This window comes from Gamsiella multidivaricata (assembly GCF_025024155.1).
Source record: "Gamsiella multidivaricata strain RSA 2152 chromosome Unknown BC939scaffold_55, whole genome shotgun sequence".
Lineage (NCBI taxonomy): Eukaryota > Fungi > Mortierellomycota > Mortierellomycetes > Mortierellales > Mortierellaceae > Gamsiella > Gamsiella multidivaricata.
Genome location: NW_026251763.1, coordinates 62669 through 78574, shown reverse-complemented (window position 1 = coordinate 78574; position 15906 = coordinate 62669). Strand labels below are relative to the sequence as shown.

The 15906-nt window shown below is 47.9% G+C and overlaps 6 protein-coding genes across 6 annotated transcripts; 4 read left to right on the top strand and 2 right to left on the bottom strand.

Annotated features, from left to right (window-relative positions):
- Positions 1-30: 30 nt before the first annotated feature.
- Positions 31-4043, top strand: BC939DRAFT_458684 (uncharacterized protein). Its single transcript, XM_051556637.1, has 6 exons — positions 31-425; positions 597-957; positions 1320-1760; positions 1849-2515; positions 2621-3018; positions 3119-4043. The coding sequence occupies exons 1-6, from the start codon at positions 352-354 to the stop codon at positions 3656-3658; spliced, it is 2481 nt and encodes an 826-aa protein (XP_051409803.1). The 5' UTR covers positions 31-351; the 3' UTR covers positions 3659-4043.
- Positions 4044-4137: 94 nt separating this feature from the next.
- BC939DRAFT_458679 (cytosolic Fe-S cluster assembly factor nubp1-A) lies at positions 4138-5629 on the top strand. The gene is made up of 5 exons (XM_051556636.1): positions 4138-4229; positions 4321-4414; positions 4517-5212; positions 5336-5419; positions 5512-5629. The coding sequence occupies exons 1-5, from the start codon at positions 4182-4184 to the stop codon at positions 5535-5537; spliced, it is 948 nt and encodes a 315-aa protein (XP_051409802.1). The 5' UTR covers positions 4138-4181; the 3' UTR covers positions 5538-5629.
- BC939DRAFT_242420 (lung seven transmembrane receptor-domain-containing protein) lies at positions 5509-8260 on the bottom strand. The gene is made up of 11 exons (XM_051550944.1): positions 7880-8260; positions 7581-7762; positions 7379-7469; positions 7133-7299; positions 6985-7030; positions 6820-6890; positions 6649-6705; positions 6486-6546; positions 6326-6394; positions 5952-6238; positions 5509-5837 (listed from the first exon to the last, which is right to left on the bottom strand). Exons 1-11 carry the CDS (start codon positions 8045-8047, stop codon positions 5684-5686), a joined length of 1353 nt encoding a protein of 450 aa, XP_051409801.1. The 5' UTR covers positions 8048-8260; the 3' UTR covers positions 5509-5683.
- A 143-nt stretch (positions 8261-8403) lies between these two features.
- BC939DRAFT_505273 (S-adenosyl-L-methionine-dependent methyltransferase) lies at positions 8404-10439 on the top strand (the record flags this gene model as incomplete). Its single annotated transcript, XM_051560638.1, has 7 exons — positions 8404-8616; positions 8725-8865; positions 8971-9081; positions 9195-9408; positions 9535-9875; positions 9977-10082; positions 10177-10439. The coding sequence occupies 7 exons, from the start codon at positions 8404-8406 to the stop codon at positions 10437-10439; spliced, it is 1389 nt and encodes a 462-aa protein (XP_051409800.1).
- Positions 10440-10654: 215 nt separating this feature from the next.
- Positions 10655-12868, bottom strand: BC939DRAFT_479159 (uncharacterized protein; the record flags this gene model as incomplete). The annotated part of the gene is made up of 4 exons (XM_051558821.1): positions 10655-11109; positions 11220-11458; positions 11554-12655; positions 12751-12868. 4 exons carry the CDS (start codon positions 12866-12868, stop codon positions 10655-10657), a joined length of 1914 nt encoding a protein of 637 aa, XP_051409799.1.
- A 549-nt stretch (positions 12869-13417) lies between these two features.
- Positions 13418-15857, top strand: BC939DRAFT_458675 (RED-like protein N-terminal region-domain-containing protein). The gene is made up of 2 exons (XM_051556635.1): positions 13418-13584; positions 13676-15857. The coding sequence occupies exons 1-2, from the start codon at positions 13517-13519 to the stop codon at positions 15645-15647; spliced, it is 2040 nt and encodes a 679-aa protein (XP_051409798.1). The 5' UTR covers positions 13418-13516; the 3' UTR covers positions 15648-15857.
- Positions 15858-15906: the final 49 nt, after the last annotated feature.

The window sequence follows — 15906 nt, the reverse complement described above, 5'->3', positions numbered from 1 at the left end:
TCCCTCTTTTCCTCTTTTCCTTTTTTTCTTCTCCCTCAATCACTCTTCTCCCGCACTTTCACTCTCACGCTACTTTTCTTTTCCCCTTTATTCTCTTTCACATACACGTCCTCACCATACTCACAAGCACTCTTCTGATTCCTACATCGCTTCTTGCTCTTCTTTTCTTTTTCTTTCCGGGAATCCCCTTGCTTGCGCCTGTCTTCGTTGTTGACTTGACTTAACCTTTAACAGCAAACAACAATCGTTCGACAATTGCATCTGGAACGCGACTCGACATTTCTTTTCTTCTTGTCTCGGTCTCTCTTTGGTTTCCACTCGGGCGCAATTACACATACACACAGACTCACCATGATGTCCAACGGCGATGAGGTCAAGAAGCGACCACTTGATGACCTGGCGAACCTGAACAGCGAGCCCAACGGGTAATGAGCCGTTCCACGTCAACTCTCTTTGTTTCCGTTCCCCTACTTTGCCCATTCTCCCTTTTGCCATCATTTCTGACTTTATTGTGTATTCCAGAGAGTCTGGAGTATTAACGTTATGTCACTGTCTCTCCTTTTCTCCTTTTTTCTTTTCTTTGTCTTTGCTCTCAGTGACGCCTCTCTTCCACACGACTTGCCTGCTCATGTCCCTGAAGAGACATCATTAAAGAGATTGAAAGCAGAGGAAGATGACCATGTCCCTATGTCCAACACCACTGCCGCATCGACCGTTCTTTCCTCTGAGCAACATCCCATCGTGCCTTCTCTTGACCACGGACGACCAGATTTTCCTGCACCGACCGGCCATAGCAGCTCAGACCAGACGATAGATAGCGATATGAGTGTCCTGAAATCCTTACCAAACGTGCCTGCGACCAATGTTTTGTCGGGACCGCCAGCTTCTGCGCCTGCTTCCGAAGCAGCTGCGCCGATCGCCGAGCTCCGGAACCCTGATAGCATTGATGTTTCAAAGGTCAGTTCTGTTTGCTTTCGTGAATGCAGACCAATGTTGACAATGTTGTGGGTGAATAAAGTCGATTCATGTGCACTGCGCTGTTTGTCATGTGTTTAAGGTCGTGTTGAAGATGCAAAATGGAGTTACAATACCAACCTTTGGACGACGCTTACAGCGCTTTACAACAATGTGGATCAAAATGGACTCTAGTCCGGCTACAGTGAGGACAACAGAAGAGAGAGAGAGAGAGAGAGAGAGAGAGAGAGAGAGAGAGAGAGAGAGAGAGAGAGGGGGGGGCAACAAGGCAAAAGAAACAAAAGGAGGCTGCATTTTAACCTTTTTTTGTTGCCCTTGTTTGCATGCTAAACGCTGTTCTATAGCCAGCATTGAACCCACCCACACTTATCGCGGTGCCTTCAATCACACCTATCAACTCTTCGAATGCGGCGCTGGCGTCAGTGAACCCAATCTTGAATGGAATCCGCAAGCCTGCAATGACTCGCGAGCAGCTCAAGTACTGCGGCGCCATCATCAAGCAGCTCAAGAGACATCGCGACGCCCCGGCTTTCTTGAATCCAGTTGACCCAGTTCTTTTAAAGATTCCCGATTACCCGGTTGTAGTGAAGAATCCAATGGACCTTTCGACAGTCGAACGGAAGCTGAATGGACTCGAATATGATACCGTGGACGACTTTGTGAAGGACGTCAACCTCATTTTTTCCAATTGCTACCTTTACAATGGCCGGGAATCTCTCGTCTCCATCTGCGCATCGAACCTTGAGGCTTCTTTCCACAGCTCGTTGCGCCATATGCCCAAAGACGTAGGTTGTCATTACTGAGCGTTATTGCCAAATGTTCTTTAGTCGATATTCTATCTGTATTAATATAGCTTACCATGCTATCACTTAGAATGCGAAGATTGCAGATGCGCCGATCCCAAAAGACACTGCCAAAAAGACCCCAGCTGCTTCAAAGCCCAAGAAGGACCCTGTCAAGAAGGAGGAAATCAAGGCTGTCACACCTCTCTCTACTCCAGTCTCAGAGTACCCTCCCATGGATCTGTCTCAGTCCAGAGCTGCTTCAGAAGAACGACGACCCAAACGAGACATTCATGCGCCATCAAAGGAGATACCCTCAGCAATTGCTGTGAAAAAGAAGGGAACAGGAAAGTGGAAGTCGGACCCTCAGCTGCGATACTGCGGATCGATCTTGCGCGAGTTCTCAAAGAAGGCGAACGCAGAGTTCATGTACCCTTTCATGGAACCAGTGGATTGGGTGGCACTTAATATCCCGGACTACCCCAAGGTTATTAAGAATCCTATGGACATTTCAACCGTCCGCAAAAAGCTGGAGGAAGACGAATACGACAATGCGGCGATGTTCGAGGCCGATGTTCGTTTGGTACTTTGGAATTGTTTCAAGTTCAATCCTGCAGGATCCCTCGTTCACACAATGGGTCGCAGGATGGAGAAGTTGTTCAACGAAAAGTGGGCCGAGCGTCCTTCACCCCCAACCCCGCCGCCCGTTGTTGAGGAGCCCACTGTGGAGTCCGAAGAGGACGACGTTGACTCGTCTGGTACTTGCATCGCTTTATAGCACTTTTTCAGCTCTGAGTTATGCCATTGCCTCGTTCAAGTGACGAATGCTTATTGTTTTTCATTTTCCTTGCTCTACATTATAGACGAAAAAATCGCCGAGATGGAGAGACATTTGAAGACGTTGTCTGAAAAGCTGAAGCAGATGAAGGCGGCCAAGAAGAAGGAAAAGGCAGAGAAGAAGTCAGCAAAGGCATCCTCGCAGGAGAAGCCCGCCAAGTCCAAGACAGCTTCTAAGACTCCAGCCAAAACTCCAGCCAAGCCTGCTCCTGTCAAGGCTTCAGCCCCCGAGAGGAAGAAGGTGCCAATCAAGCGTTCCAGACCTGTCTATACCAGTGAAAGCGAGAGCAGTAGCGAGGAAGACGTTCCGACCATCACCTTTGAGCAAAAGAAGGAACTCAGCGACAGTATCAATAAGTTTGAGGGCGACAAGCTGGCGAACGTTGTGCAGATCATTCACAACAGCATGCCCCATCTTCGCGACGTAAGTTACTGCAATATTACTGGAGAACGAGCAACTCTGTATGGTGCGAATGATATGGACCTTGTATTAACCGAACTTTCCTCACGTTCTACGACTCTAGAATGGTGGTCAAGAGGAGATTGAGCTCGACATGGATTCATTGGATCCCCGTACGTTGTACAAGTTGTATCAATATGTGAAGAAGAATACGACTGTGAAGCGCAAGAAGCCTGCGCCGAAGAAGGTCAAGGTCCAGTACTCGGAAGAAGATGCCACTAAGAAGATCACAGAACTGGAGCGGACCCTCCAAAAGTTTGAACAGCCTGCCGCACATCAGAAGGGTATGTACCGAATTGTACTGATGGCTTCATTCTTTGTTGCACGGGAAAGACCGTCTGAAGCATTGTTGCTGATCGTCATGCATCTTTTCTCTTTTGGCTACCAGGCCCTCATCTCCCTGCGAATGATGGGTATTCCTCCAGTTCGAGTGGAAGCTCCAGCTCCTCTGGATCCGAGACTGATTCGGGAAGCGACAGCGACTGAGACCAACATCGATTGTCCTCTAGCACATGCGCATATCGTACTCTGCTTCTGCCGATATATCATCTCTCTCGGACCTTGTGATTATACGTCCGCCTTTCGAATGGTTTCCTGTTTATAACAACCCTTTCGTTTTATCTCTCTCCAACACTTGTATACGCACACCAACCCGCCCGCGGGCGCTCAATGTACTTTATAATTCTCTTTCTGCCCTGCATTCACATCCACTCACAGTCGATGCTGTTCAATTTCATGTCGTTACATGTACTTGTATCGTTGTTTCTTTCGCTCTGTTCCTTTCGTTTATCGCCTGTAGATAGAAAACACATTGGCATTCCCTCTCTCTTTTTTTCTTTTTTTTTCCTCTTCCAGTCAGGTAGAGGTTTTTTACTCGCACCAGCTTTTTTTTCTTTTTTTTTTACCTTTTTTTCTGTTCTGTCCTGGTCTTGATGGATCTCCGGAGTCAAATAAAGACCTTGTGAGAACAAAGCAAAACTTTGGTGCACATCTGATAAGGTTAAATAAATCCAGTAGACTGAAGTGTCGGCCCTCTTAAGGGTAATGTTCATCCCCTAGGATGACAAATGCATCTCTTTTTGAACACCATTCAACCAGCCAGCTCCACTGTCCTTTCTATACACACCATGTCACCATCCACAGCAGCACCCGAAAATGCACCTGAGCACTGCCCAGTATGTCGGTGTGTGGAATGAGAAGCCCCTTTGTGTTTTAATGAAGTCTTCTCTTGCTGACTCCTCATCTTTTCCTTTTTATTGCACATAGGGTACTGAGAGCGAGCAGGCTGGCAAGGCGAGCGCATGTGATGGCTGCCCGAACCAGAACGCCTGTGCTACAGCGCCCAAAGGACCCGATCCAGGTTGGTCTCTTTCCCCTGGCCTTGCTTACCTCTGGATATTAAGTCTCTTTCTCATACGATTTTAGCTGACTCATAGACTGTGCAATCCAAATTTACTATTAGATTTGCCATTGATTAACGACCGTATGGGGACCGTCAAGCACAAGATCCTCGTCTTGTCCGGAAAAGGCGGCGTAGGCAAATCCTCTTTCACGACCCAGCTTTCGTTTGCGCTCTCCCATGATGAAGAAACTCAAGTCGGTGTGATGGACATTGATATTTGTGGACCGTCAATCCCCAAGATGTTTGGTTTGGACGGTGAGCAAATCCATTCTTCCAATTCTGGGTGGTCACCCGTGTATGTGACCGATAACCTGGGAGTCATGTCGATTGGATTCATTTTGCAGGATGCGGACGATGCGATCATCTGGCGTGGACCGAAGAAAAATGGTCTGATCAAACAATTCCTGAAGGATGTGGATTGGGGCGATTTGGATTACTTGGTGGTCGATACACCACCGGGCACATCAGACGAGCATCTGTCGGTGGTTCAGTACCTGAAGGAGACCGGAATCACGGGCGCGATCCTGATCACGACCCCACAGGAAGTAGCCTTGCAAGATGTGAGGAAGGAGATTGATTTCTGTCGAAAGGTCAAGATCCCGATCATTGGTGTAGTCGAGAACATGGCCGGGTTCGTCTGTCCTAGTTGTCATGGTGAGAGCGTGATCTTTGCACCGACCACAGGAGGCGCCAAGAAGATGGCAGAGGATACGAATGTCAGGTTCTTGGGAAGCATTCCTCTGGATCCTCGCATTGGTAACGTTACTGCTGCTGTCATCATCTCTACTTTATGTTCTGGCGAAGAAAGTGGAATCTAAGGATATTGACTAATACGACGCTTTCTGAATTTGCTCCACACTCTGTGTATCGACCGAACAGGCAAATCGTGTGACCAAGGTCTCTCATTCTTGGAAGAATACCCGGACTCGCCCGCTACAAAGGCGTACCAGGACATTATCTCAGGTACGCATATTTATATTTTTACTTTTCGCTCGGTTTATTTTGTCATCAAATGTGTGCTGACCGAGTCTTGCCCTTCTTTTTTCTCCATACAGAAATCAAGAAGGTCTTGCCCCAGTAGAAATCCAAGATTCAGCCCGTTTAACCATGTACCATAGCCTCCAGGTCATTCAAAAATAAAAATAAAGCAACTGGCATACCATGTACTTTTCTAGAGCATTTATTGGCCATGCATTAAAATGGTACACTTCGTATAGTTTTTTTTGTCTACTCGTCGTGCTCATTGGTTCTACCTTCACGTCTGGACATGGTCTGGAGACCATGAGTCTCGCCTCCGTTGACGCCGGACTCGATATCATGATCATCCTCGTCCTCGTCGATCAGTGTGTATGGGTTATTCGCGTATGGTCGGAATTTCCATCTGGACACAGTGAATACAAGGAATACAAACAAAGGCAGGCCTGTTAGAACAACTAACGACATGTGCGCCAAAACAATCATTGTCCACGACAAATTAATAGTAGGTATATCTTACCCGATCGTTGCGTAGAAGCCAAGTGTGATGGCCTCATTGAGCAACTCGACCAACCATTGGACATATTGGTACGGCAGAGCGACCTTCAAGAACTCGACCAAGATCCTCGTCAGGTAGATGTAGACGACTGTGATGAGATAGAACGATCCCCAGAGCTTGTACTTGCTCTTGTTCTCGGCAACCTTTCCCTCAGTCTCTGCAGCCTCACCTAGATGCCTCTGTGTCTGGATAATGACGCCGAGAATAACCACGCAACTGATGAGATCGACCATGGGGAACACTTGTGTCTAAGATTATACCCGAGGCAAAGTTCGCATTGTTAATTGATAAAGTCTGAATAAAAATAATAAAGCGTATTCATTATCGATACTTACCCAGAACGACCAATTAATAGATCCGATGGCAGTTTCGCTGCTGATTGTCGATGCAATATTGGAAAGGATCTAGCAGAATGTGTTACAAGATGATGCGTCAGGAGGACTCATAAACGCCTACCAGACCCTTGTATTTGATCAATGCGAACGATGGTCATACCTGCAGTGGGATAATGAAAAGAATAATCTTCTTGTCCTTTGGCGATAGGAACGGCTTGATGCTAATAGTATAGATGAGAATGGATATTGTCAGTACTCTATCATGAAAAAGCGTACGATATGTTGACCTCACACTCTGCCCTTCATGAAAGCGAAAAACTTACAACATCCAACCGGATGCAATCAACGTAATGATAAGAATACTAAGCGATCCTTTGAGGCTGTTCATGAACAGTTCCAGGAGGATGAGCGAAGGCAAAGAGTCGTTAGTTCAGCCGCATAAGAGTTCAGAGATAGTACTTCTGCATGGTAAGCGGCCATTGATATGGACTTACAAGGCGAAAATGTAGAACATGACCGTCCAGCCCTCAGCATCAACACCTGTCCTCATGTAGTGCACTTTCAACTATCGTTACAGCATTGAAATATCAGTTAGTCCACGGCCGATATGGTCCGGATAGGGTCATCCTATTGAACATTTCAGCGGAGAAGACACCTACAGCCTGAAACGTCTTTTGGATTCCAATCATCATGGCAAGAACGAGGCTATACGGTGAATAAAAGCAAAAGAGACAGTCAGCTCACATAGTCTCAATGTCGTCACTTCCTCTATTACACGTCCCCTATTGCTAAAAAGTCCCAGCTTACATCAACTTGTGTGGCCAAAAGACCTTGGTGTCCTTCTTCATCAACATATAGAACCAGAGCGCGCTTGCTGCAAAGTAAGCGACAGCAGAACCAGCATATACCCTTGGTAATGGAATATCTCCTGCGCTCAGATAGTTGTTTCCAGGATTGATCTCTGTTATCTTCAACTAGAAAAGTACAAGATGTGGTGGTTAAAAATCAGGGCCATCCTACCGCTAATTATCGCTGCCGATTTTCACTGCTTACTCTGAACGAGACGATACTACTAGGGCAGTTCACGAACAACATGTTCCACATTTCTTCTTCTCCAGGCTGAACTTCGCGATGGTATTGGAACCTAGAAAGGAAAGAAAAATGTGTGAATATTTAACAAGTTCTATAGAAGACGTCATTCGTTGAGCAGACGGACGACGGTGTGGTTTCCTTGACGAACTGTTCTATCGCTTACGCTGTCTGTGTCGTATCCAGCTGTCTGAACTCGCTCCTTCCCTGATCAATGTCATCCTTGAATGTAGGGTCGTCCAGAATACAGCCCTCTTCCCAGTCAACCATATCGGCATCTGAGCTGCCCTTTTGGATTAGAAAACCAATTCGCTTTTCTTCCCCTGTGTCGCCGTCATATGGCACGACCTAAAAACCACCAGTTGGAGTGAAAAATTATAGCGGTGAGCGGATGAAGAAGACGAGCGACTGACCGTCAAGACTGAATATTTCCACATTACACCGACCGACTCTTGTCATTATTACCTTCAGGTTCTGGAGGTCCATATCTAGGGTGCCGCCGGCGAGAAAGCCAAAGGACCCAATGTAAATGAGGCCACGTTGGTCGTCGGATATAATGAGCTCGGGTCGGGCGTAGGCAACTGCTGCCAGGGCAGCGGTTGCGATGACGAACGACACTGTCCTGAGGTTCATCTTGGTGTGAAGCGATGGAGAGCTGAGCCGAATGAGGTGCTGCGTATTCTGAGAAGATTGAAAAAATGAAGAGAAGACGAGGCAGCAAGAGGCTGATGACGAAGAGAAGAAAAACAGGTTATGGAAAGGGTCCTTTGGCTCTGAGGTCCCTGGAATGCGCTTTTGGTGTGACCGTATTGAAACGTTAAGAGGAGCGGGAAGAATTCCAAAGCAGGCGATGCCGTTTCGAGTGATCCCCTCTAAACAGATCAGGTCCACGCATCAAGATTAGAATCAAAATGCTTTGGCAAGCGAGCATCGCAAGGACAGTTCCATGGAGGACATGCGCCCGTGTCACTCTGAGGACTACCTCAGCCATGCCTTACAAGACCACTCGACTTTATTCTCAGGGCAAGGATTCTGATATCAAAAGCGGTATACATTTAACGCAGACACCTGCGGTGGAGCAAATAAACACTCAACACCAGGCAGGATCAGAGGTCCCGGAAAAAGCAACATTAGAAACCACGGACTACCCACCAAAGGAAGAGCTGACCCCACTCGCTAAACATATCAGAGACTCCATCAAGGTGTGTGAATCTGCAGTTCTTTTTGATCTGCTTTTTGATCAACCACCATGCTGGCGATGTACTAAATCGCAGGGATATTACTCTCGCCTATTTACCTTGTGTTCATAGATTCAAGGTCCCATGTCTGTAGCGCACTTTATGAGACAGGTGCTGGTTAACCCATTGAGTGGATACTACATGCAAGGAGACGTGTTTGGAACCCAAGGAGACTTTATCACCTCGCCAGAGATCAGTCAAATGTTTGGAGAGGTACAACATATTCATGATGTTCAACAGATATCATCATAGTACGAATATTAGTCATAGTGCTAATGTGAGGCGGCATTTTTTGGTCCATCCACTTGTTGGAAACAGCTTCTAGGAATTTGGTTCTTGGTACAATGGCAAAACATTGGGAAGCCATCGCGTGTGCAGATCGCAGAACTCGGTCCTGGACGAGGGACTCTGATGATGGACATGTTGCGGGTATGTGACTCCAAGAGAACATGGGCTCTTGTATTTATATTGTAAAGTAGTTCGCATTCGTAAATGTACCTAACATACTACCTGTCTGTGTTCTTACCGTGGCCATGTTGTAGGTTGCATCCCGGTTCAAGGAATTCAGAAAGGCCATTACGGGAGTCCATCTGATCGAGGCCAGTCCAGGGCTCCGGAAAGTGCAACGGGAGACACTTTGTGGCATCCCTGTCTCAGAGGAACAAGTCAGTGGTGGGAGCAGGGAAGGAATTACATCCGCTCTCAGACAGGACGGCCTCCAGATCGCCTGGCACGATATCTTTGAGGATCTCCCAGGTAAACAGTGTGAAGGCTTTGATGAATTAGAATATGGAAATATGGAGATATAAATGCAATAATGCATTTCTCTAACGCGCCTTGTCAATGCTTATTTTTTTTTCTTTTTTTTGCCCTACCTTGCAGCGGAATGTTCGATGATTGTTGCACACGAGTTTTTTGACGCGCTTCCAATCTACAAGTTTGAAAAGACCGAGGAAGGCTGGCGTGAACTGGTAGTCGATCTGGAGGAGGATCCAGCAAGTCCCTACCATCTTCGATTCGTCCTCGCACCAGGACCTACGCAGGCATCAAAGGCATTTGCAGAGCATCCAGCCTATGACCACTTCAAACCGGGTGACAGGATTGAGGTCTCTCCAGATTCGTTCAGGGTCGCACATGACATGGCGAAGCACATTAACAAGAACGGAGGATCGGCCTTGATTGTGGATTACGGAAAGGATCATATCCAAGGAGATACGTTACGTGTAATGCCCTCGGTTTCCAATTACTGGCACCGATGTATGTGTGCCTATTCCTCTTACAAAGATAATGCGCGTTTATTGATCAAGGATTAATGGTTATATAGGGAATCATCAAGCACAAATTTACACATGTGCTCACTCGCCCCGGAAATGTTGATCTCAGTGCAGATGTCGACTTTCAGTACCTGAAGCAGGCAACAGAAGACCTTGGTAAGCTAACATTCACCCGCGTTCTCCTCATCCGCGTTCTCCTTTGGAAGAATGATATCTCCTTGCGTAATTCTAATTTTTTTTTTTATGATAGTCGACTGTCACGGATCTGTCACCCAGGCACATTTGCTCCACTCGCTCGGCATCGGTGCTCGTCTTGATATGCTTCTTGCCAAGGCCACTGCTCATCGCCGCGAGACCCTGATTAGCTCATACCATCGACTAGTTGATCCTAAGGAGATGGGAAATGTCTACAGAGCTATGGCCATGACCCCACTGGGATCCTCAACACCCATCGCTTTTGAAAAGCAACAAGCATCACAGTCTGCCGCACCATCCACACCATCTAAGCTGTAACTTCAATGTTTCATAAACTACGTTCAGAGCATGTAAAAAAACGCTGATATTGCATTTCGGTATCGAGCAAAGAAGAAGACGAGGCCAGGTTCTTTATTATTTGGAGGACTGTAGCCGTTATTGTCGGCCATATGCTATGATAAAACAAACGTAAGCGAAACACGAACGAGGATGGAAGATATAAAGAATAGATCTCGAACCAATCACGTCCATGTTTAGCCGACCCTCAGGAACGTCAAGATATCGACAATAAAGGCCGCCATCCTCGGAAACTCGCCCATAATCCTCGCCAGACTTTCTTCGTATGGCAAGAACAGCTTCTGATTCCGTTTCTGTCTTGAAAGGTTCCTGAGCACAAAGACAGCCGTCAGAGGAATGCCCGCCAGCTCCCGACCAGGTACTTCCAGAACATTAGGACGCATATCGAACCAACGAGGCCGGTTCGAAAACGGCTTGACCGAAGGTGTGAGCGGGAAGTGAGTTTTGAGATGCTTGATCACCTTTTGGCGATCATGAGTCGGGGTTGTAAAGCGTCTACAGCTCAGCCATTGGCAAGTGTAAAGGCCCATTCCAGGAGAGATATGTTCCTGAACTGCATGCTTGAACAACTCCGCCTCTGTCGGGACGACAGCTTGGCATCCAATCCATCTACAGATAATTCTGTCATCGGCTAGAATGGAAAGCAAAATATTCACAGAAAGACCATGTTAGTAGCCAGCTTACTCAGCGTCAAACGTGAAATACGTGAGTAATGAGTTGCAAGCACGTCAGTACTCTTACCACCACTAAAGTCGACCCAGTGTTTCTTGGCGATTCCTTTGATGACTTGGACTGGCGGCACACCTTCTGCCTCTTGCACGAAGCTCGTCTCCATCTTTGGGAAGCCAACCCTCGACACTGTAACCAGATCCGCCGATCTCAGCATTGGTCCATGGGCAAGGAATTTCGTCTGATACAGCTTGAAGAGTTCTGATTCGAATATATAGGCCTGAGAATTGCTTTCAAAATTGGATTGCAGCCTTTGATATCAATTGATATCAATAGCGAAAAAATGGCTTTAGTAAACGATCTTTGGACAATATGGCGCGAGTAAGATATTGGTCAGAAAACATACCAATGCAAGGCACGATATGGCTCATGGAGAATCTGTTGTGCCGGGTCCACTGTGACAGGTGGAGGCATGGTCTTGGGGCTGCCCCAGGATAGGAACTGCACCAAGACGGAGACAATGTTTCCTGGGAAATTCTTTGCGATCTGCACAGCGGCATCGCCATGGAAACTTGAGAACTGGTAGAGATAGTCAAGTGTAGCTCCAATAAGCTCTTCATCCTGAATGAGCAATAGCTGTGATATCCTCTCGATGATCTCTGGGTCAATGTCGCTCAGAATTTTTTCGTTATGTTCGTTAGCCGCCAACCGAGTCAACGCCCGGAGACTTCCCAGGATCATAGCCTTGTCGTTCGTCAGCAGCAACCTGTGCAGTTCCCGCAGGTATATATCGAATTTCGAGCGCAGAGTGATGTGAATACTGAGGCATTCCAGTGTGTCCAAACAATAAATCCGCAGCTCGTTCAGCTGAGTTGATGGAGGCATAGACAGCCCCTGTTGAAGCATTCTGCGGAATTTGGCGTGCTCAGTCAATATAACGGTGTTGTGATCCAGGAACGAAAGGTTGCGGAGAATATGAAAGACCTGCAAAATACGCTCCATGTTGTGGGTCTCACTCATGCTCAATAGATCCTCGTCCACGAGCTCCTCCTGTTCCTTTGACTCAAGCGATGACCACCAGTCGAAAAAGGGCTGAGCAAACGACAGGAGCTCGTTGAGCAATCCTGGAATCATGTTGAGCGAGAATTCATTCCATTCATATGACAGAGAGATAAGTCGACTGAATGCCCAATCAATCTCGTTTGGCAGTTCTGATTTGAGAGCAAGAAGGATTCTGTTCTGATGACCTCCTTCGACGTAGTATCCTTCCAGGAAATTGGAGGGCCTCAAGGGTGGTGCAGGAATCGCTGCTGATGGTGCTCCTTGAGGTCCTGTTGGCATGGGGTGGGGGATGGGCTGGGGAGGTATCGGCTGCTGTTGCATCTGATGCTGCATTTGCTGTTGTTGCTGCTGCTGCTGTTGCATTTGTTGCTGTTGTTGCATTGCTAGCTGCTGCTTCATGGCTGATGTCATATAGGGCCCGCGTTTGTTGGTTGGAGTTTGCGACGCTAAATGGCAAGAAGAACAGTCGTAAAAACGTAAGTGGACGGTAATCCGGAGATAATCATTCACACGATGAAACTAAAATCCACACAGTTCTCACCTTCACGAGAGCGAGAGATGTTGGATTCAACTGGCTCATTCCTGTTCACGGGCACCTCCTTACCGAAAAAATCCTCCTGCTCAAATAGCTCCAGGTTCTTGACATAAACGCTCTTCATCACATAGGCGCTGTTAGTACACGTTGGCGGAAAATTGAACGGCAGTGTAATACGCTTCCACCCACGCTCCGCTGTGACCTATGATCGATATCGTAAGTTCAATTGAAGGCACGATTAGGATTTGATGGGAAATATATCCCTTAGTGTGTCCTGAAGAAAAAAGAACTGCACAAAGTACTGGTACCTTTTCGCACCCACCATGGGCCGTCACCAGCTTGTACACCTTGAGTAGGTCTAGTCGCTGTGAACCCAGCACAGGCTCGCGGTTGAGAACAGTCCTTTGAATCGGAAGAAGACAGCGACCGTGTCAAAAGGTTAGCATCCTTGTTGTGTTGTTCAGAATTAAATGAGGAATATCGTGGTGCGTTGTTTCGCTTGTCTCCATGTGCGGTGTTCTCTCCTACCCATGCTTCTGATGGAATGCTTCCAACCGATCCATGAACCGGTTGTACTCCTCCGTGTATTCAATTGTGCCTTCCCGACGCATCGCTTCTCCGTGATTAAACTTCAAGAGGTGGTGGTCCGCTGTGTGGAGAATAAAGAGGGCCGAATCACAATCTGCGTTTCCTTCCTCCCAAAAATGACGTCACCCAGCCGTTTTCAGCGTTTTCAAGTCGCCTCAGCACCTTCAAGCACCCATCGTCCATAATGTCAAATTCAATGCCACCACCAGCGTTCAAGCCTTCAGCAGAGAAAAAGGAAGAGAAAGCAGGAGGGTAAAAGACTACGTGTATTACTTCACTGGTATAACAACCTTTTATGCCCATTACTTTGTTAACAACGTCCCCTCCTTCTCAATCCCAATAGGCTGAGTCAGGATGATTTCAGGAAGCTACTGGCTACACCTCGTGCGGCACCAGGCGGTACAGGAGGTATTGGCGGGTCATTTTCAGGAGGCAGCATGAGAGCGCTTGGCATGGCAGGCAGGACAGCCCGTGTTCCAGCACCGCAGACACCGCGTTCATCAGAAGGCGGGTCGAACAAACACAAGTACAAAAAACATGCGCAAAAGACCCCTGCAAAGGATGCCTCGGCGGCCGGAAGTAAATACAGGGACAGAGCTACAGAACGACGGCAGGGTATGAACCCGGATTATATCGAGACGGAGCAAATTCTTTCAACTTTGGAGGAGGCTGCAGCCGAGGTTGCGCCTGAGGTCATGTACGAGCAGTCCAAGTTCTTGGGAGGAGACAGGGAACACACTCATCTGGTTAAGGGTCTGGACTATGCACTGTTGAACAAGGTCCGCCAGGAGGATTCGGGGCAGGATAGCGAGGTCGCTGATCTGGACAAAGTCTTTGAAACTGTGGAGAAGGCCGTCAAAGCAGAAGGCAGCACAGTTATGAAACAAGAGGAGGAGGTACCGGAGACGAACAGCGTACTGGCAAGGGATGTTTTCAAGTACGCAATTGAGGAACCAGCAAAGAGGCCACCCAAGGTCAACGAGATGTTCTTGCCAGGCCGAACAGTTTTTGTTTTCGAACTCCCAATCACTACCAAGAGCAAAAAACCAAAAGCTGGGTTTGTAGAGGACAACAACCCTTTTGCGGTCCCGACAACGGTCGTCAGGAGTAGGGCGGATGTGGATCAACATCTAGCAGGAACGGTCGAAAATCCAGAGGCAGATATGGTCATGAAGAAGGTCATGGATGTTTTGCAGGCCATCCGCACGGGCGAGCGCAAGATTGGAGAAAGTGAGGCGGAACTCAAGGCGAAGCGGAAAGCGGCGGCGGCCGCCGCCGCCAAGATCGCAGCAGCCAAGTTACAGGATGAGGAGACACTACCAATGGTGGAACCTGATCTAGAAGGCGAAGATATCTTTGCAGATGCAGGACGCGAATATGTAGTGGAGCCTGAACATAAGGATGAGTCTGCACCAGATCACACTATGGATGTCGACGGCGATGATCAAGGACCCATAGTCGGTCCCGCCCGACCGGACGATGTTGACATGAGCCGCTACTTCAGTGACGATAGTGACAATGACGAGAACCAGTATAACGAAGATATGACCGACGGTTCGCAGATGGACGTACAAGGCGGAGAATTGGACTCAGAGGCACCTGTTTTGGGACCAGCGCGGCCAACTGATGTCGATCTGAATGATTACTTTGGGGAAGAAAGTGCGAACGAAGACAGTGACGGTAACGATGGCAGCGCGCAGGAGGATGCTGAGGAGGACACACACTACTCCGATCCAAACATTGCAGGTCCTAGCGCGAATGGTCCCTCTTCTGCTGCGGCCCAGTACACCACACCCTTTAATGAGAAGGCACTGTCGCGGAAAAAACCCAGGCTTGAGAGCCTTGAAGTTGATGAGGATGCAGACTATTACTCTGCATATGGTTTGGGCGTAGGTGGAGGTCTCGGTACGACTGCCTATGATTCTGATGAGGATGACGACCAGAGCCAGTCGACTATCCTGATCGATCAAGGCACTCATAAGAACAAGCGCGCGCAATTGGGCCGATTCGATTTCGACACAGAGGAAGGCTTTAACCGGTATAAGGATACGGTGGAGGTGGTGCCAAAGACATCGTTCCAGTATGGAGTCAAAATGAGCGATGGGCGAAAGACGGGTAAGTGGGACGACGGCAAGGGCAAGGGCCTGAGCAAGGACGAGAAGCTGGACCGCGACTGGCAACGAATTAGCCGTTTGATGGAGAAGAACAGTGGGTCCGGCAACGCAGGACACAAGAACAAGCCGAAGCGAGACGAGGAGCCATCCTCCGGAGGAGGAAGCGACTCCAGGAACAAGCGGCGCAAGAATAACTGGTGAGGGTATGGGGGATAAAAACATGCCCACAGAGCGGAAAGACCATCTACATCATGCACCCGTGCATTGCATTCAACTTTATTTTTCAATGTTCAATCTGCCTCCACTGTATACTCTTATCCAAATTCACATCCACCCGACGTCCATTTGTATATTAACTAGTTTAGATCCTTTTGCCCAAACAAACGCAGTATGTAATTCTTTGCTGTTCCAGTAATTCTACGTATCATCAGCATGCGCATTTTGGTCTTTTTCTCATGGG

What these genes read in the sequence shown, in the direction of transcription:
- BC939DRAFT_458684 (XM_051556637.1), top strand. Translation starts at nt 352, where the DNA reads ATGATGTCCAACGGCGATGAGGTCAAGAAGCGACCACTTGATGACCTG. An exon ending in TGCGCCATATGCCCAAAGAC is followed by an intron (nt 1,761 to 1,848) that starts GTAGGTTGTCAT and finishes GCTATCACTTAG; the next exon opens with AATGCGAAGATTGCAGATGC. An exon ending in GCATGCCCCATCTTCGCGAC is followed by an intron (nt 3,019 to 3,118) that starts GTAAGTTACTGC and finishes CTACGACTCTAG; the next exon opens with AATGGTGGTCAAGAGGAGAT.
- BC939DRAFT_458679 (XM_051556636.1), top strand. Translation starts at nt 4,182, where the DNA reads ATGTCACCATCCACAGCAGCACCCGAAAATGCACCTGAGCACTGCCCA. An exon ending in GCCCAAAGGACCCGATCCAG is followed by an intron (nt 4,415 to 4,516) that starts GTTGGTCTCTTT and finishes ATTTACTATTAG; the next exon opens with ATTTGCCATTGATTAACGAC. An exon ending in TCCTCTGGATCCTCGCATTG is followed by an intron (nt 5,213 to 5,335) that starts GTAACGTTACTG and finishes TCGACCGAACAG; the next exon opens with GCAAATCGTGTGACCAAGGT.
- BC939DRAFT_242420 (XM_051550944.1), bottom strand. Translation starts at nt 8,047, where the DNA reads ATGAACCTCAGGACAGTGTCGTTCGTCATCGCAACCGCTGCCCTGGCA. An exon ending in TCCAAAAGACGTTTCAGGCT is followed by an intron (nt 6,891 to 6,984) that starts GTAGGTGTCTTC and finishes CTGTAACGATAG; the next exon opens with TTGAAAGTGCACTACATGAG. An exon ending in CTATTAATTGGTCGTTCTGG is followed by an intron (nt 6,239 to 6,325) that starts GTAAGTATCGAT and finishes GTATAATCTTAG; the next exon opens with ACACAAGTGTTCCCCATGGT.
- BC939DRAFT_458675 (XM_051556635.1), top strand. Translation starts at nt 13,517, where the DNA reads ATGTCAAATTCAATGCCACCACCAGCGTTCAAGCCTTCAGCAGAGAAA. An exon ending in AAGGAAGAGAAAGCAGGAGG is followed by an intron (nt 13,585 to 13,675) that starts GTAAAAGACTAC and finishes CAATCCCAATAG; the next exon opens with GCTGAGTCAGGATGATTTCA.